At 45.9% G+C, this 17326-nt stretch overlaps 2 protein-coding genes across 3 annotated transcripts in view; one reads left to right on the forward strand and one right to left on the reverse strand.

Annotated features, from left to right (window-relative positions):
* COPA (coat protein complex I subunit alpha) overlaps positions 1-1788 on the reverse strand; it is a 56133-nt gene extending 54345 nt beyond the window's left edge. The window contains exon 1 of one of the 2 annotated variants that reach the window (XM_077156626.1): positions 1128-1788. In XM_077156626.1, coding sequence (XP_077012741.1) covers positions 1128-1167 — 40 coding nt within the window. In that variant the 5' untranslated portion in view covers positions 1168-1788. The remainder of the gene's footprint in view (positions 1-1127) is intronic. The other variant, XM_077156627.1, reaches the window with a different exon arrangement.
* Positions 1292-15331, forward strand: NCSTN (nicastrin). Its single transcript, XM_077156628.1, has 17 exons — positions 1292-1488; positions 2741-2845; positions 6131-6254; positions 6672-6793; positions 7246-7391; positions 8160-8310; positions 8632-8741; positions 8995-9147; positions 9815-9919; positions 10125-10202; positions 11108-11280; positions 12782-12884; positions 13001-13096; positions 13406-13493; positions 13770-13924; positions 14167-14379; positions 15005-15331. Exons 1-17 carry the CDS (start codon positions 1404-1406, stop codon positions 15125-15127), a joined length of 2130 nt encoding a protein of 709 aa, XP_077012743.1. The 5' UTR covers positions 1292-1403; the 3' UTR covers positions 15128-15331.
* The last annotated feature ends 1995 nt before the right edge of the window (positions 15332-17326 follow it).

The following is a 17326-nucleotide window of genomic DNA, read 5'->3' on the forward strand; positions in this document are numbered from 1 at the left end:
TGTGAGCTCCAGGGATTGTTCCATCTTCTCCTTTTCACAGGTTCTTTCCCAGGCCTAGGGTACTTTCCTCACATGCATATACAAATTAGTTCTCAGTCAAAGCAGGTATCTTGTTGATCTCCAATGCTCTCTCTGTGCAGGTCCCTCTTCCCTGAAACTTGACCAACAAATTCTAGACATCCTAGTTTCCCCAAACTCTAAACTGACTGCTTAACTCAGCAAGACCACAGGACTCTTTCCCTCCTTGCACTTCAGTCTGGGAACACTCTCCAGGTAATAAGCTAAAATAATCATAGAACTCACTTTCTTAATTTCCCTTCTCTCAAGAATCACTCTCTTGCACTGCTGATTATCCAAATGTCTGAAAAGCTTTGTTTCATACAAAGATTCTACTACTGACATCTCAGACATTTGTCCCCACCCCCACCCACCACTGTTACTTACTCAAGCTCTGGAATTGCCATAATTTGCAAAGAAAATTACAGGATGTCCAGTTAAATATGAATTTCAGATAAACATTGAACAATACTAAAAAATTATTCATTGTTCATCTGAAATTCAAATTTAATCAGGAGACCTGTATTTTAGCTGGCAGCCCTATCAAGCTTTATTGATGACTACAGGCCTCCATGTCCTGTTTCAGAGCAGAAAATAAATCTCAAAGGAGGCACTGAATGTTGATATGGCGCGACCAACGCCTCCTTAAATAGCCAGCACTCTTCTCTGAAAAAGCTACTGATTTGGGTGTGAGAGACAGAAGCTGAGACCTAAGGCTCAGAGCAACTTCCCACAACGTGGTCAGCAAAAAGCCAAACAGGGTACCGCACCTCGGGAGCAGAACAAAAGTCAGAAGCACAGCTCCCAGGAGGGAAGGGAACGGGGAAGAATAGCGGGCCTAAGGAACTGCGGGGCGGGGACCACTGGGTAAGCAAATCAGAACCTAAAGTTACACCAATGAAGAGAAGAGCGGAAAACTTTCGGTCAGACCTAACCTCCCCCCACCTCCTTTTACTCTAGATTCGTTCGGTGGGCCGAACTCGGCGAGCACATCTACCTCCTCACCTTTCCCCGTGACAGCACTGCCCCTAGCATCCAGTCTCCGTGCTCCCCCCTTTCTTATGCATTACCTTTGACACGCGCACTCTTGGTCTCAAATTTGGTTAGCATCCTTTGGGCTTAGGATTTCGAGGTCCTATTCAGCGCCCCGCCACTCCCTGCTGTCCTTCAGTCGATTCCACGTCAGCCCAGATCTGCCCGAAAGCCGGAAGCGCCTCAAGACACGAACTTCCGGTGTCTCGAGCTCCGGGCCACAGAGACGGCGCTAGCAGGAACCTAGTGGTGGCCTAGAGAGGCCACTACCCGACCAGCGGGGAGCAGAGGCTTCCGCTCAGCTGAGAGGCAAGATGGCCACGGCTGGGGGCGGCTCTGGGCCTGATCGGGGAAATCCGAGTCTTCTTCACCTTCTGTTTTTCTGCGTCTTGCTGGCAGGTGAGGCCTTCCCCGCCCATGAGCTCCGTCGTGTAAAGGGAATCCTTCGGATGTGCCCAGCGAACGCCGCCGTGCCCCTTCAGGTCCCTTCTGCGCCTCTGTCCCCCACCCTGTAAATCCTCTTTCTCATTCGTTCCCGCGACAGAAGTTCCCCCTTTGCCTAGACCTGAAGGTCCCTTCTTCCCCGCGGCACGTTGTTTCTCTCCATTTCCTCCTCCAGGCCTTTTCCTGGACTTCGAACCCAGCTCTCTTCCACTTTGTCGGTATGCCTTGTTTCCCCCAGCCACTACACCCATACTCTAAAGGGCGGGTGTCAGAGTTCACCTTCCTTCCCAGCGCTTTTCGACTCTTTAAAATGAACGCAACCTCGTTTAGTGGGGTAGCGCGAGGCTTGGGTAGGTAGGTAGATGCCTCATTTCCTGTCTGTTGGTCTCACCATAAAGCCCGGGTCCCTGTGCCTTCCCTCAGTTTCTCTCATCTGTAAAGTGAAACTAAGGTAAGATAGGGTCCTCTTAACTGAAGTAAAGAGTGAAAGCAGTGTGGGCATTTGTAATGCGCTTAAGTGTTTGCTTTCATGAGTTTATTTTCTGCTATGTTTTTTTTTTAAGAGGAAGCCCTAAAATGCAAACATACCTGTATGTAACCATGACCATGCCTTCCACCAAATTCACATTGTTTGTAAAGATCCTCAAAAGACGAACTATAGCTGCCCCCACAGTGTTTGGCACACACAAACGATCAATAGTGCTTTTCATGTAGTTGACTATGAGTAGACTAGCTCTGACAGGTGCGTGGCATAAAGTTTCTCCCAATTCTGTTCAGACTACTGGAGAAGTTTTTCAGAAAATTTTCTTTTTCAAAATTGTAATCTGTATTCTTAGGTGGGCACCCTTTTATTAACTGATTAGTAATAGATGTACAAGACAAAATAAAACAAACTGGAAGCGTGGTCACCCATGCATCCAGAAACTGATACATCCAAGGTCAAACACTTTTCCTTTGATAGTCAAATTTTCTCTCTTTTGGCTTCCTTGTCAGTTGGTCCACATGGAATTTTTAATAGCCTGCTGAGGCACATAGCTGGGTGCTTCGTGGTACATTTATCCAGAAATGCCCCCAATCAATAAGACATTACTCCCATTTATAAAATATGTATTGAATGACTTACTCAAGCCATACAGTGAGCTAAGTGCATGATAGAGGCTGGTACTGATGTCTCAATTATTTCTGACACCTTTTATCTTGTGATCAGGTTTGTGCAAGGGAAATTCAGTGGAGAGGAAGATCTACATCCCCTTAAATAAAACTGCACCCTGTGTCCGTCTGCTCAATGCCACTCATCAGATTGGCTGCCAGTGTGAGTTGGGGTTGGGATTTGTGTTTTTGGTCAATATTTCAGCCTGTGCCCTAGATACATAGAAAGGCCCATGTCCTGCTCAGGAGTCTTGGTGCTCAAATTAGACTATGTGGGTAGGAGTTGATAGAGAAACACCTGTCAAACTGGACAAGAGAATTAATAAGAGCTAACATTTAGTAAGTGCTACATACCAAGCTTTTACAAGTGTATCTTATTTAACCCTCCAACAACTCTGTGAGGTAGGCCCTGTTATCCCCATTTTACAATAATGACCTGGGCTTAGAGAAGTTGAGTAACTTTCTTAAGATCATACTGTTAGTAAGTGATGAGGCCAGGATTTGAATCATGATGTACCAAGATCTAAGCCAGAATTCATAACCACTCTACTATATGGTCTTCTAAGGAAAAAGACATCTCATATCCTATGGAGTCCAGTCATCTGTACCCTGAATGATCTTTTTGAAACCAAAATGGCTTCTTAAAGGCAGTGGACAATATTTGAAGAGAAGACATTGAGAATACTTCAGAGTTATAAGGTGGAATTCGCAAAGCCCTTGAACTTGTCTTTGTGCTTTGTGAACACATTCCAAAGTAGTACTATGGCAACATGGTTCTAAAATTTATAAAAATCACAGGGGGAAAATAAAGTTGTGATCTGAAGGCTGAATCTCAGTTTCTCTGCTGTTTAATCTGCTATCTTCAGATTTTGTTCTTCCTTGGGCAAAAGCTCTGTCAGAATGTAGTTTTGCAGGTAAGCAGAGCTTTAGGGTCTGATCTTGACTTCACTATCGCCAAAATAGTCACCTCTGAATTTTAACTTACAGATGGTTAGAACAGTCCTGCACAAAAGTCAAACTACCCTTGAACAGATGTTTATCGATGATACTGAGTAGGTAGTTTGGTCTGTGTTGGCAGCACTGCGTGAATCCTGAAGCATTCTTCCAATGTGGTAGGAGAAAACTGAGACACTGGGAAGTAAAGGACTTGCTCAAGGAAGCAGTTACTACTTTTCTACCCATCCTTCCCTGAGCTGTACCATATGTTCATTGTCCCATGTCCTTGTAACAAGAAATACTAGGAATAGTTTGCCTGTTCCCAACCCCTCAAATAGAATTTTTGTTGGGCTTAGTTCTTAAATTGGGTTTGTGGGTGGAAAAGAATCAGGTCCAGTGTGGGCTGAGAGCAGACTACTGGTCTTGCTGGAACTTCACTCTCAGTGCAGGCAGCCCTATGGGAAGCAAAGCTGTAGCCTCTAGAGATAAAGGAAGTACCCATACAAAGCAGAGGGGAGGGGCTGGATTGGGCCACTTCCTTGTGAAGATCTTACTTTCTTTTAGATCTATGTATTTATTTTTTATTGTATTGGGGGGGAGGGTGTTTCACAATTGGAAAATCAAACCCGGATCTCCTGCATGAAAGGCAAGCATTCTACCACTGAATCAACCTATGTGTTTTTAAGTGTTAATTGATCATATCTGTCTATCCCGAGCAGGCTACACCTTCTTTAATTAGGATTGCTAGCATGATTAAACTAAGAAGAAATAGACCCTTGTGTTGATTTTCTGATTATAAAGCTCTGTTTCTACTGGACCCTTTTCTTTAAGGGTTATATGTAGGTTTCTTTTTATTTATTTTTTTCTTTTTAATTTGTCCCCCACAGTATTAAATGAATAGGTTTTCCCCATTGAAGGCCCAGAGAAAATAAGCATGTTACTTAAGACTACACAGCCATCAATTTGAACCCAGATTAGAATCTAGGTTTTTTCAGTCCAATATCATAGCTTGTTTTCTTCCAGTCCTTCCTAGGGCTAGAATTGTATATTTTGTATTTGCTAGGCTCGTTTTTCCTTTTCCCATATTTCAGATGCTATGGTAAGGACTGTTGTCTTCTGGTGTACTTACACCTGCCATTGGTATCTGGAGCCTTATTCCACCCTCTGATACTCCTCCACATTTTAACATTATCACTATCAACTTGAATTTATTATAGATATATTTACTATATATCTAAGACACAGCTGAATGCTAGGGGTCCTGCCTTCATGTCTGGATTATACCAGATCCCATCAGAGAAATAGTCTGTTGGCTGTCAGTCTGAAAATGCTTATGGTTTCTGTCTCATGCCAGTTACAGCTATTTCATTGCCTTAATCTAGAGCCATAGTTCTAACACCTGGCTGTATATTGAAGAACCTCATGTGGTGTGTTTTAAAAATACATATGCCTTGGAGTATATGTGCATACATACACTTTAGAGATTTTAATGTAGTAAATCTTAGGTAAGGCTTAGGTGTCTGTATTTTTTTTTAAACTACACAGTGATTCTGATACACAGCCAGGGTTAAGAACCATTGCTCGAAAATAAAATATGAATAACATACCTAACTTTTAGCAGGGGGAAGTCATGGGGGATCCCTAGGGTGTCTTTACATGGATCACTAGGGACTTGAGAGGTATAGCTATGCAGAATGCAAGGCATTTTGGACTATGAACCATCTGTCTAGTACAGCAAAGCTTCCCATTGTTAATCATGACATGAAACATACTGAAAATGTTATTTGTTTGGCACCCTGGCACATATAGAAATGGTTAATATTTATAGGATAACTTGGGGTAAATGGATGAGTCTGCTCCTGGCTAGAGGTGACCAGTCTAGGGACTGTGGAAACTCTAGGCCCCCAGCCTTAAGGGAACTTAAGGGAATCAATAGCAGTAACTCGAACCTATTCAGGGCACATTTGGGAAGCTGTTCTAGAGACCTCAGGGTTCTTAATTAACCTCACCAAAACTGACCAAAAGCAAGTAAAGTCATTCCTAAATAGGGCAAAAGAAATGGAGATCCAGGAAGGCTACCAAGGCCAAAGGAATCTACACATGTTTTCACAAAGGAAGATTCAAAGCTAGAACTCCAAGCTAGAGAACTAGAGCCTGCCATTCCTGGAGAAAATACAAGTTTGAAAGCTTTGGTGTCTACTGTTCTAGAATTTTGTATATATGGCTAAGTGAGATTGAAGGAGCAGGTGAAAAAAATGAAATTCACATATCCTTTCTGATATTTAGTCAACAAAGCCTCTAATGAGTAGTCCTTTTGGGCTCTTTTGTCCTCCGTTTCCTGCTAGTAGCCTTCAGATACAGCCGGGGCGATTCAGCTATTCAGTTCAAGTCCAGATATGCCTACATTAACTCAGATGTACTATGATGTCTTTGGGAAATAAATGATTTGCAGAATCATTGAGGCAAAGTCAGAATTGTAGGAGCTTTAATTTGACCCATTCTGTCCTGGCAGCTTCGATTAGTGGGGACACAGGGGTTATCCACGTAGTAGAGAAAGAAGAGGACCTGAAGTGGGTGTTGACTGATGGCCCCAACCCACCTTACATGGTTCTGCTGGAGGGCAAGCTCTTTACCAGGTAAGAACTAGGTACGCCTATTGGAAAAATGTATCCACAGAGACAGGGCTCAGTGAACATTCCACTTAACTTGTGTTTAAAACTTCCCTTGGCAGCCCTGGTTTGATTAGGGGAGGGGGGTGGTTGTCATCCTCAGCAGGAAAGGTGCACATTCAAATGGAATCATCTCAGTTACCCTAAAAGTAGAGCTAGAGGAAAAGTGATGATGTTCAGGGCCATTCATGGACAGGGTAGATGAGATTAAGCCCCTTCAGCTTGGGTCATAAGTCCTGACTCAGAAGTTAAAGATCAAAAAGGCAAGAAATGGGTCAACAGTTTTTATTTCCCTGATTCCCCATTTGTTACCATCCTGAGGGAAAAAATCTTGAGCTGCCTGATATCTCTGCCTTTCTACATGGCACTCCCTTCCTATTCCAGGAATCTGATGGAGAAACTCAAGGGGAAAACCAGGCGAATTGCTGGTCTTGCAGTGTCCTTGGCCAAGCCTAGTCCTCCCACAGGCTTCTCTCCTAGTGTGCAGTGCCCTAATGATGGGTTTGGTAAGAGCCCCAAAGTGTCCGGGGACCTGCAGTCACCAAGGCTCATTTTTGCTTCAGTGGTGTTGGTTAGACATTCATGTCTGCAATAAATGTCTTTGATATGGGGTGTCTGCTCTTTGTGTGAGTGGGTGACTGACTGTTGGTATGTGTGTAGTGTGAGTGACTGACTCCTAAGCAGAAGATAATATTTCTTTGTCTCATACATTTTCTCTCCTACTTCCCCTTCCACTTACCTTCCATCCTCCCTTGTCACATCCCTCATCTCCAACCTAGGGCTCACTGACAGCCGTGTCTCTATTTTGCTGTGGGTGTTGATAGATTGGTACCTGCTCCTTTGAGCCACTTCCTCCTTTTGTGCTCTTAGTCCCTACCCTATTTCTAGCCTTCCTCCCTCATCTGGTCCTTAAGTGCCTGGTGCTCCAACAACCTGTCTCCCCCGTCTTCCCCTTTAGGTGTTTACTCTAACTCCTATGGGCCAGAGTTTGCTCACTGTAGAGAAGTACAGTGGAACCCTCTAGGCGATGGCTTAGCTTATGAAGACTTTAGTTTCCCCATCTTTCTTCTTGAAGATGAAAAGGAAACCCAGGTCATCAAGCAGGTAATGACTGTGCTAGCTCTTAGCAATTTGGTTTGGAGAGAGGATAGGGAAGAGGATAAGGATTATTTTTTAGGTTTTGCTATTTGAAAGGAGGCTCATTTTATTTGTGCACCCTCTGTAAGATAGTTGCTCCAGGAGCCAACTGTTTCTTATCCTTTTTTCATATTCCCCTCTCTCAGTTCTCTCTGCTGTCTGATATCATAGTATTAAAGTCTTCTAGACTGGAAGAAAATGTAAAGAATATTTAATATGAAACAAGGTTAAGAATAATTAATATGGTGAAAAGAGCATTGGACTAGAAATTAAGAGATTTAGTTTGGTAATTTCTGAAGTTCTTTTTAACTCTAATATACTGTAATTCTAGCTTCTTGGTATTGACACTTAGAGCAATTAAGAAATTTGTCCAAAGTTATATGTCGAGCTGTCGAGTCAATGTCTATACTCTTTAATCTGGTCTTTTGATTTCCAGTTTGGTGCCCGTTACATCAGATCACATTAGGAGCAGTGTCTGAAGTTACAAATTGGGCCAGGCCATTTTGGGTGGGATAATTTCATCCACCCCAACTAAACCATGGAGTCTGTGCCTCTTGGCACCTCTCATTGAGTTTTCTTTTTGGCCTTCTGGATCCTGTGGTTGTACCAGGACACTGTAGCTCAGGGATGAAGTGGGGATGGCTTAAGAATGGAGCTGGACTTTCCCCTTTCTGGAAGATATGGGAAGGGCTCCACAGCTAGCTGTCTCTTCAGGGGGTCTATCTCCCCTTGTAGTGCTATCAGGATCACAACCTGAGTCAGAATGGCTCAGCACCAGCCTTCCCGCTGTGTGCCATGCAGCTCTTCTCACACATGCATGCTGTCATCAGCACCGTCACCTGCATGCGGCGCAGCTCTATCCAGAGCACCTTCAGTATCAATCCAGGTAGGACAGATCCAAGGCATGCTGGATGCACTGGGGCTGGGATGGAGCGCCTGGTCAGGGAATGCTGGAGAGACCAAGGTAGGGAAGGAGTGGACATAGGCAGGGAATACTGCGGGGGGAGAACTGGAAACAATTCTGAACTGATGAGGGAGCTCGTCCCTGAAGTGGGCAGGAGCAGAGAAGCTAATCTGGAACAGTTAAAGATACAGAAAATGACTCACAGAGACCATGGGGTACTCATCACAGAAATTTTCCATGCTTTTTTAATTTGCTACCCTTTCTCTCACTCCTGTTGATCTTTCACTGTTTTGTCCTGCTCAGAAATTGTCTGTGACCCCCTGTCTGACTACAATGTATGGAGTACGCTTAAGCCTATAAATACGTCTGGGACATTAGAGCCTGCTGACAGGGTTGTGGTTGCTGCCACCCGGGTGAGTGTTGGCCCCTGAGTCAGGGTGGGCTCAGAAAGGGCTGGCAGACCTCTTAGGCATATCAAATTTCAGAGTTGCTACAGTGGGGAGACTCAGAGAGAGATGAGTCTGGATTGTGGGCCTCCCAGGTTCTAGCCATTGCCCCAGAACATGTACATTCTCTTGGCTGAAACTGGTGATGAGGTTTGGGGTTCAGGTCCTAATTTCCAGTTTTAAAGTGTGCTTTTCCTGCATTTCCCACTGCTGTACCTAGCTGGACAGTCGTTCCTTTTTCTGGAATGTAGCCCCAGGGGCTGAAAGTGCCGTTGCCTCCTTCATCACCCAGCTAGCTGCAGCTGAAGCTTTGCAAAAGGCAACCGATGTGACCACACTACCCCGGAATGTCATGTTTGTCTTTTTCCAAGGGGTAAGGGCTCTTTGGCTGGGGTGAGGTGGCAGGGAATGAGAGGGGAGGTAAAGGTGGGAGCTACTGATGTTTCTGAGGGACCAAGTCTATTGGTTGGGGAAGGAATGGGATCTCAGCACTTCACCTAAATTGTTAATAAGCAGAGAGTTTCTGCATGTGTCTACTTGTGTCTCCACTCCAGATTCTCACATTTTAGAAAGCCTTTCTACCCTGACCTGAATTGGTGTACTCCCTTACCCCCTGTTGATAAGGTGTCATTTTATTTTCCAGATCTGTTCCTTTACTGCCTCCACCCAGGAGCCTTAAGGCTCCTACCTCTTCCCTCTGGCACAATAGCTTGGTCCTTAAATACAGGAACAGCAGCTGGGGCTAAGTCATCAGAAGTGGGGAAAAGTCAAGAAGCAGAAATATAACTGCTGATGTTCGCCTAAGGCTCTCCCCATTTCTGGGCTTAAGAGGTCTAGTGACACATACATGTGAGGGATAGTCACAGCTGAGAAGTTGGGTGAGAAGGAGGGCAGAGTCTCATGATCGTAAGCTGGCTAGCATTTGAGGTAACATGAGACAGTTGCCTTCTTGCCTAGAGCTTTCATGACTTGACCTTTCAAGGCTTCCTTCCTAACCCTTGGAATTTCTGTTTCCTTTCCCACCCATCCCCACACCTCAGGAAACTTTTGACTATATTGGCAGCTCGAGAATGGTCTATGATATGGAAAAGGGCAAGTTTCCCGTGCAATTAGAGAACATTGACTCATTCGTGGAGCTGGGACAGGTGTGTAGCATATGTCCTCCACCCCTCCTCCTTTCTATTAAAGCTTCCTCCTTTATTGTTCTGTTGTCCTCGTGGTAGGTATCACCAGCTCTTCCTTTGACTTTCCTTCTGGTCCCACTCTTTTCTCCTAAGTATATAGCCAGAACAGGAGACTGATTAAAAGTGGTAAAGCATTGTTTCTTCATCTTCCCTCCCCCAACCCCAGGTGGCCTTAAGGAATTCACTAGAGCTGTGGATGCACACAGATCCCATGTCTCAGAAAAACGAGTCTGTACGGAACCAGGTAACCTGAGCATCTCCCCTCATTTCCTGTTTCAGCAGCTCAGAATATTGGTGCCCCTCCCCTTGGCACTGTCCCACCAGCCCCCTGGAGACAGGACCTTAGGTTGGATGTTGGCTAAAAGATGGCCACCACAACTTTTGTTGCTACCTGGGAAGAATTATCAGCTCAGTTAAACAACATTAGTTCCCTGGGACATGTAGGTATCTGATCATTCAGTGCCTAGCAAATTATCACTGCTGATTAAGGACAAGTGAGTCACTTGCTCTTCTCTCCTTACTGCCCCATGTATCCATTTGTCAAGGCTGCCCCACCCAATTCCTGGCTATGCCATGCTCCATACGCAGATTGGCTTTGTTTTTCTCACTACTTGTTCAAGACCTCCTTCCCTCCAAGGTCCAGCTTCAGGCCTACTTTTTTCTATGAGGTCTTCTTCCTGTCATACCAGCCTTCAGTGTCATCCTCACTCTGGGTTCCTATAGCATTTACAGAATGAGTTACCCATTTGGCTTTCAGCATACTAGTTTGTATTATTATTTGCCTCTTTAATTCTATATGGCAATTACTAAGCCTCTACTAAAAATAAGGCAGGATAATGAGGACAGTGCGCTTTACCTATAAGGATTAAAAAACTCAGGCCTCTCCCTTATTTGTGTCCTAAATGCCCTACTCTTAAAAAGGATGGGGGTATTTGGGGGGGGGGGGGGGCACTGCAGAAAATTCAGAGAACCTTGGTCCCAAAAGGTTTGAGGAATTTAGATCTAGGAGAGCTTGTCTTTACTTCCCAACAGGCTTAGGGCAGCTTCCCAAGCAGGAGACTTGAAGCTTAGAGCATTTCAGACCTAAAAGAAACCCTCCTGTTTCCCATTCCCCAGATTCCTATCAGTTACCCTCCCTCCTCCCCCTAGGTGGAGGACCTCCTCGCCACACTGGAGAACATTGGTGCTGGTGTCCCTACAGTAGCGCTCAGAAGGCTGAGTCAGTCCCAGCCTCTCCCACCATCTTCTCTGCAGCGATTTCTTCGAGCTCGAAACATTTCTGGTGTTGTTCTTGCTGATCACTCTGCTGCCTTCCATAACCAGTGAGTCATGGCACTGCATCCTGTTGGTTCTCCAAGAGAGTCTTTTCTGCAGTTTGGGGTCCATAGAGAGAAAAATGTCTTGTGTGTCAAGAAAGGTTGCTGCTCTCCTTGCTCTCCATATTCCCCTCACCAAACCCACAGGTCAGTTTGTGTTCTTTGCTGAGTACCCTGTTCACATCTGATCTGGACCCCTTGTTTGACTTGATGCTTATCTTAGAAAGCAGTCCTTTTAAGCCCTTTCCTAGCACAGTCTTGTTATTGTTCCCCTTCTCCCAAGCTCTCCAGGGGCATCAGTTCCCCAGGGTTGCCAGCAGAGGGCATCTCAAACAAAAGCATACACAAGGATGATAGGGGTTCTTTGGCTGGAGGATAGAGGGAACAAGTCACAGTCTGCGGCCCACCTGAAGAGTGATGCAGACAGTTCTTATACTCTGAAATGCGCATGTCCCTGTTGCCATGCAGATAGGTGCATGTGGTCCAATGCGAGGGTACAAGCGTCCCCTGCAGCTGAAGGGGTTCTTGGCTGAGTACCCTGTTCTTATCTGTTGCACAGATAAAAAGTAAGGCTCTGTTAGTCACCTCATTCTTGACTCTGGGTACCCCTAAGCTGCCCATAACTTGAGGCCTGAGATAACAGGGGCCTTCTTCCTCAGGCAGGATTGCTTGGCCTCCAGACTCCTTCCCCTCTCCCCTAGGCCAGATGAGTTTCTCAGTGAACATGCTTAAGCTCTGGTTCTCTGATGCCAGCCACATATCACCTAAGGCAAATCACAGTTCAGGCAGATAGGGTCAACTCTCTTCTCAGTCTTTCCTCTGCACCAGTTTGAGGTGAGGGTTGATTCATCTTTTGAACACATTTTGGACTTGTTTGTGAGGCTGACTTGATTCTGTGTGGGGCAGGCATTTTATGGACGGCAAAGGCCGGCAGCTTTCTTCTCTTTGCCCCTCTTCTCCAGTCTGTCTCCTTGAGGCTTTCAGGGAGCTTCATGGTGGCTTATTATAACATAATATTTTAGATCAGTGAGAAGCCCTGATTCTAATACTTGCTAATCCCTGCTGCTACTCCTTGCCACACTCAGTTATAAGTGTTCATTGGAACAATAACATAATTGTACAGTGTTCTAAGGCTGTGAGACTCTTAAGTTTGACAAGGCTTTGAAGGTTATCTTAACTATCCTATATCCCTAGCTCAAACCATATAAAATTGTCCCTTGTGATTAAAGATCTCCCAAGAAGGAGCAATTCCTGCATTCTGATCTCATTTACCTTTTCTGCCTTGCCCATCAGGAAATTCTTTGTATTTAACTAGCTACTTCTACCCTTACTCCTACCTCTCTATTCTCCACACCTTCTTCAACAGAGGATCCTAATTTTTTCTCTCCCCTTTCTGCTGGATGGAGAAAAATGTGATATCAAGTTCCTGCATAAGGGACATTTGAGAGAGGAAAGGGGCAGGGCCTTGGCTTTGTAGAGCCAAGGCTCACGCCGCCTTTCCTGGCAGCTATTACGAGAGCATTTATGACACTGCTGAGAACATTAATGTGAGCTACCCTGAACGGCTGAGCCCTGAAGAGGAACTGAACTTTGTGACAGACACTGCCAAGGTAGCACTAACCTGGGTTGGGGTGGGAAAATGGGGACGATAGTGAAGATGGTTAGAATGTTAGCATTTGAGGACAGAAGAAGTGTGCCCCTCAGTCCCCCTCTTTACCTACCATAGGCCCTGGCAGATGTGGCTACAGTGCTGGGACGAGCACTCTACTGGCTTGCAGGAGGAACCAGCTCCATCGACACAGTTCAGGCTGATCCCAAAACGGTAAGAGTGGATGGGCCCTAGCTCCTTTCCATCTCTCTTGGCATGGCAGGCTGCCCCGATCCTTTATGTTCCTTGCCTGGTCTCCCAAACCTTGGAATCCAGCATGGCTTGTACATGCCAGTGAAGATGCCTGGTGTCCTAGAGAGCTCCCATGTAGTTTTATCAGCATGCTTTGAGCCAGCCACTGTCTCCCCAACCTCAGAGTCTTATCTGGCGAGTCTTGCTCCCACCCCATGTCTGGATCTGTACTCATAACTTTCCCTGCGCCCCAAGTCACATGCATCTCTTTTCACACTGTTTCAATCCTAGGTTACCCGCCTGCTCTATGGTTTCCTGGTTAGAGCCAACAACTCATGGTTCCAGTCAATCATGAGGCAGGACCTAAGGTCCTATTTGGGTAAGCATATGGTGTGGGAATGCGACTCTTAAGCCTAAGGAAAGGGATTGAGTAAAAGTTGTAATTTTAGTTTAATCTCTACTCTTTTTTTTCCCCCTCTATCTTCTCCTTTCCCTTTCCCCCCTATTTTCATTTCTTTCTCTTGATACCTGTTGGATTATTTTCTCTTAACCTTCTTTTTCCTGGCTTCTGCTGATCTTGGGTTCTTTGGGTTCCACTCCACCCATCCCCATCTTCAACCCACCAAATCCTTCCTTCCCATGTGGTTGCATCCAGGTGATGGGCCTCTTCAACATTACATCGCTGTCTCCAGCCCCACCAACGCCACTTATGTGGTTCAGTATGCCTTGGCAAATTTGACTGGCAAGGTGATCAACCTTACCCGAGAACAATGCCAGGATCCAAGTAAAGTCCCAAATGAAAACAAGGATGTGAGTGGTAATGGGTATTGGAGGTGCCCTGGGGGTCCCTCTCTCTCTTGGGAAAGTTGTTTGATCTCCTAGGGCCATTTGGACCCAAGGGAATGGGATGGAGAGGTGGAGGGATGCAGCCCTTTGAATCTGAGTTTTGAAGAGGCAGCAGCCTGCTTGAAAGAGGACCATGTAAAGGGTAAAAGAAGAGAATGATGGGAGGACCACCTTAGCCCTGTGCTGTGGCCTGTCTTCCCGTGCAGCTATATGAGTACTCATGGGTTCAGGGCTCTTTGAATTCCAATGAGACGGACCGGCTTCCCCGGTGTGTGCGTTCCACGGCACGGCTGGCCAGGGCCTTGTCCCCTGCCTTCGAACTGAAGCAGTGGAGCTCTACTGAATACTCGACATGGACTGAGAGCCGCTGGAAAGATATCCGGGCCCGAATATTTCTGATAGCCAGCAAAGAGCTTGAGGTGAGACAGGGTGGGTGGTGTGGGAGGGAGGCAGAAATCTATTCAACCTTTTTCTATTGCTTCTTGTCTCATCTTCCATCTCCGAAGCAGCAAAAACCTACTGGAAATCTGTCCCTGGTTAGCCAGCACATCCTAAGAGGAAGTTTTTCTTCATTGATAGTTGGAATTAAGTGTTCATTATAGAGATATGCTCCCATAGAGACCCAAGGAGATACTCCTTTCCCTGTGGATCCTAGGTAGCCCTTCCACAGCTCCCAATCCCATCTGGCATTCCCCATCTGGCATAGTTGGGATGAGGCAATCTAATATTTATTGCACACCTGTCACAAGTTAGTCAGTAATGAAAGCACCATGAGTGAATCAAAGCCATAGGTCCTACCTTTAAGATGCTCAAAATTTAAGTAATACAAGGTGGAAGCAAGAACAGAGATAATTACTCCTCTTTACAAAAGGTGAGACTAAGTCCCCAGGTTGGAAGGTGTTCAGTACTTGGTGTTTAGAGCCAGAATCAGAATTTTGATGTCCTGTCTCCTAGCCCCAAACAATTATCCCCAACTGCACTGAGGTCTGAGAATACCTTTCTGCTTTCCTGCCTTCCCCACCCCACTCCCTCCCTGCTTTACAGTTCATCACCCTGATGGTGGGCTTCGGCATCCTCATCTTCTCTCTCATTGTCACCTACTTCATCAACGCCAAAGCTGATGTCCTTTTCGTTACTCCCCGGGAACCAGGAGCTGTGTCTTACTGAGGAGGACCCCACCTTTTCCTGCCGGCTCTACAATGCACTTACTAGATTATTTGTCCCACTGGGACACAAACCACTAGTTTGTCACTGGAACCTCTCTGGGCCTGGCTCAGACTAGGATTAGCATAAGGAGTGGACCTGTCCAAAAGACAGTGAGAAATAGTTTACTTCCTCTCCCTACCTCCTCCTCCCTCTCTCCTCCATCTCTTCCCTGCCCCTGCCGGATCCTGAGATTGCAAATAGAAGCTTCTTGCTCCTGTTTTACTCCCTAGTTACTCATCTTAATTTACCCTTCTTCAGAATCCCTCTTTTCCTCTTTCCATCGTACCCTGCACCCACCCCTCTGCTCCCTGTCCCCACTCCCTGTACCAGCCAACTTCCTGACCAGGAAGAAGGACACAGAAGAGTCAAATGCCAGGATCAAACCACAGTGAACTCTTGAGGAGGACCAGGGTGATCTCTGGACTGAGCATGATGTCTCCTCCCATCATCCTTTCTCCAGGCCCTTAGATGGCACATTAGGGTGGGCATGCTGCCGGGTGGGTATCCCATCTCCAGCCCACAGTGGTCAGTTACACTTTTTATTAATCTGTAATATCTATTTTTGTTGTTTTGTTTTTTCCTTTTCTTTTTTGTAAATATATAAATAGCATTTTTCATTAAAATAGATTATCCCATCTGACCTCTGTTGGTACTTGCTGTTCTTCCTAGACCCCCTGGAAATCATGAAATTGTTACCTCAAGTGCTATCTTCTGGGTCTCCATAGGGCCCTAGAAGAAAGAGGCTCTTTGACAAGCTCTGATTCCCCTCTCATAAAAGCTGTGCTAGCAAAGTTTCTTCTCACTTTGTATTTACTTATTTATTCACTCTGAGACAGTGGCTAGGGTACACAATGAAAAGAATACAACCCTTACCCTCAAGTAGCTCACAGTTGGGATGAGGAGAGAAACAGGCATATCCACAGCTAGGTGTAATTCAGTGTAATAAGTGGAATAATTGTAGTAAATCCAGAGTGCTCTGGTAGCCTCTGTAGGGATTCAAGGGGTCAGGGGTGGCAATTAGAAGGGCTGAACAGAGGCATTAAGTTGTGATTTAAAGAGTTTACTAGGTGAGGAAGCACAGAGTCAAGAAGGGGCATGTCATGGGTGGGAAATGGTTATTTACTGTGCCTGGGTCATGAGATCAGCAGGAGATGAGGCTGAGCCCAGATCACAAAGGCCTTTGGACAGCATGCTGAAGAGCTTGGGCTTTCTGTGGATGATGAGCTTTTCAAAGACCAAAACGAGAATAGTTTTGGACTGTTTTAGAAAGAGAACCTTGACCACACAGAAGATGATTGGGAGATGCTTTAATTCCCTGGGTCTTCATAGAAGCAAGATTCTGGAGTATGGCTGGTCTGCTAAATGGTTGTGAGCAGTGACTAAATCAATGAGGGGGAAGAGAACCAGCAGGAGTGGAAGCCTAAACCCAGCCTTCTCCCCTCCCTGCTGGCCAAGAGGCTGTCTCTGACACATGCCTAAAGACTAGCAGTGATGGAGAAGAACTGGCCATTTTTGTAGAGTCCCAAGCACTCCTAGTTCTCTGATTGAGCTGTTTACCTTCTCAAATCCTGCTGAGAGGTTATTTTTCTCCATGTCCCTCCCTGAGTTCACACCAGGGTGCATGTTTGGTGTTCTGGGGTATGGCTATATACTCTGCCTCTTCCCCACCCCACCCTACCCCTCCTAGCTTTGAGCTGGAGAAGCTGTATGCTATGCTGGCGGGAGCTGAGCACAGCTGCCACCATCATCTGGGCCGGCTCCACGCCTCCCTCGGCCAACAGGTCTCCCAACGGACAGAACAGTAAGCTCCCTCATGCTGCTGGCAGCTTCAGGAAGCAGGAAAGTGGCTGGGTACCAGTGAGGGGGCTGAAAAGAGAAGCAGAGGGTTGGGCAAAATCACATAGACAGGGTGAGCAAGAAGGGTACAACATGTAGGACTTCCAGTACTCCAGTCTCCTCTGCCTAAGGAAGCCCAAACACAGCTTGTCTTATGCCTTTGATGCTCCTGTTACTGTCCCTGTCCTAGAACAACTTTTTTTTCCATTGTCTTGGAAGAAGCACATAACTGGATGACCCCCTGGGGCTCCGAAATACTGTCCCTTTCACAAACCATGGTTCTCACTGCCCACCAGATACCTCTGGTGCTCTGAAGACTATGTT

Source organism: Tamandua tetradactyla, chromosome 4, assembly GCF_023851605.1.
Source record: "Tamandua tetradactyla isolate mTamTet1 chromosome 4, mTamTet1.pri, whole genome shotgun sequence".
Taxonomy (NCBI): domain Eukaryota; kingdom Metazoa; phylum Chordata; class Mammalia; order Pilosa; family Myrmecophagidae; genus Tamandua; species Tamandua tetradactyla.

Excerpts from the sequence above, each read along its gene's own strand:
- NCSTN (XM_077156628.1), top strand. The coding sequence starts at position 1,404 with ATGGCCACGGCTGGGGGCGGCTCTGGGCCTGATCGGGGAAATCCGAGT. Across the intron at positions 2,846-6,130 it reads TCATCAGATTGGCTGCCAGT|CTTCGATTAGTGGGGACACA; the intron begins GTGAGTTGGGGT and ends CTGTCCTGGCAG. Across the intron at positions 8,742-8,994 it reads TTGTGGTTGCTGCCACCCGG|CTGGACAGTCGTTCCTTTTT; the intron begins GTGAGTGTTGGC and ends TGCTGTACCTAG.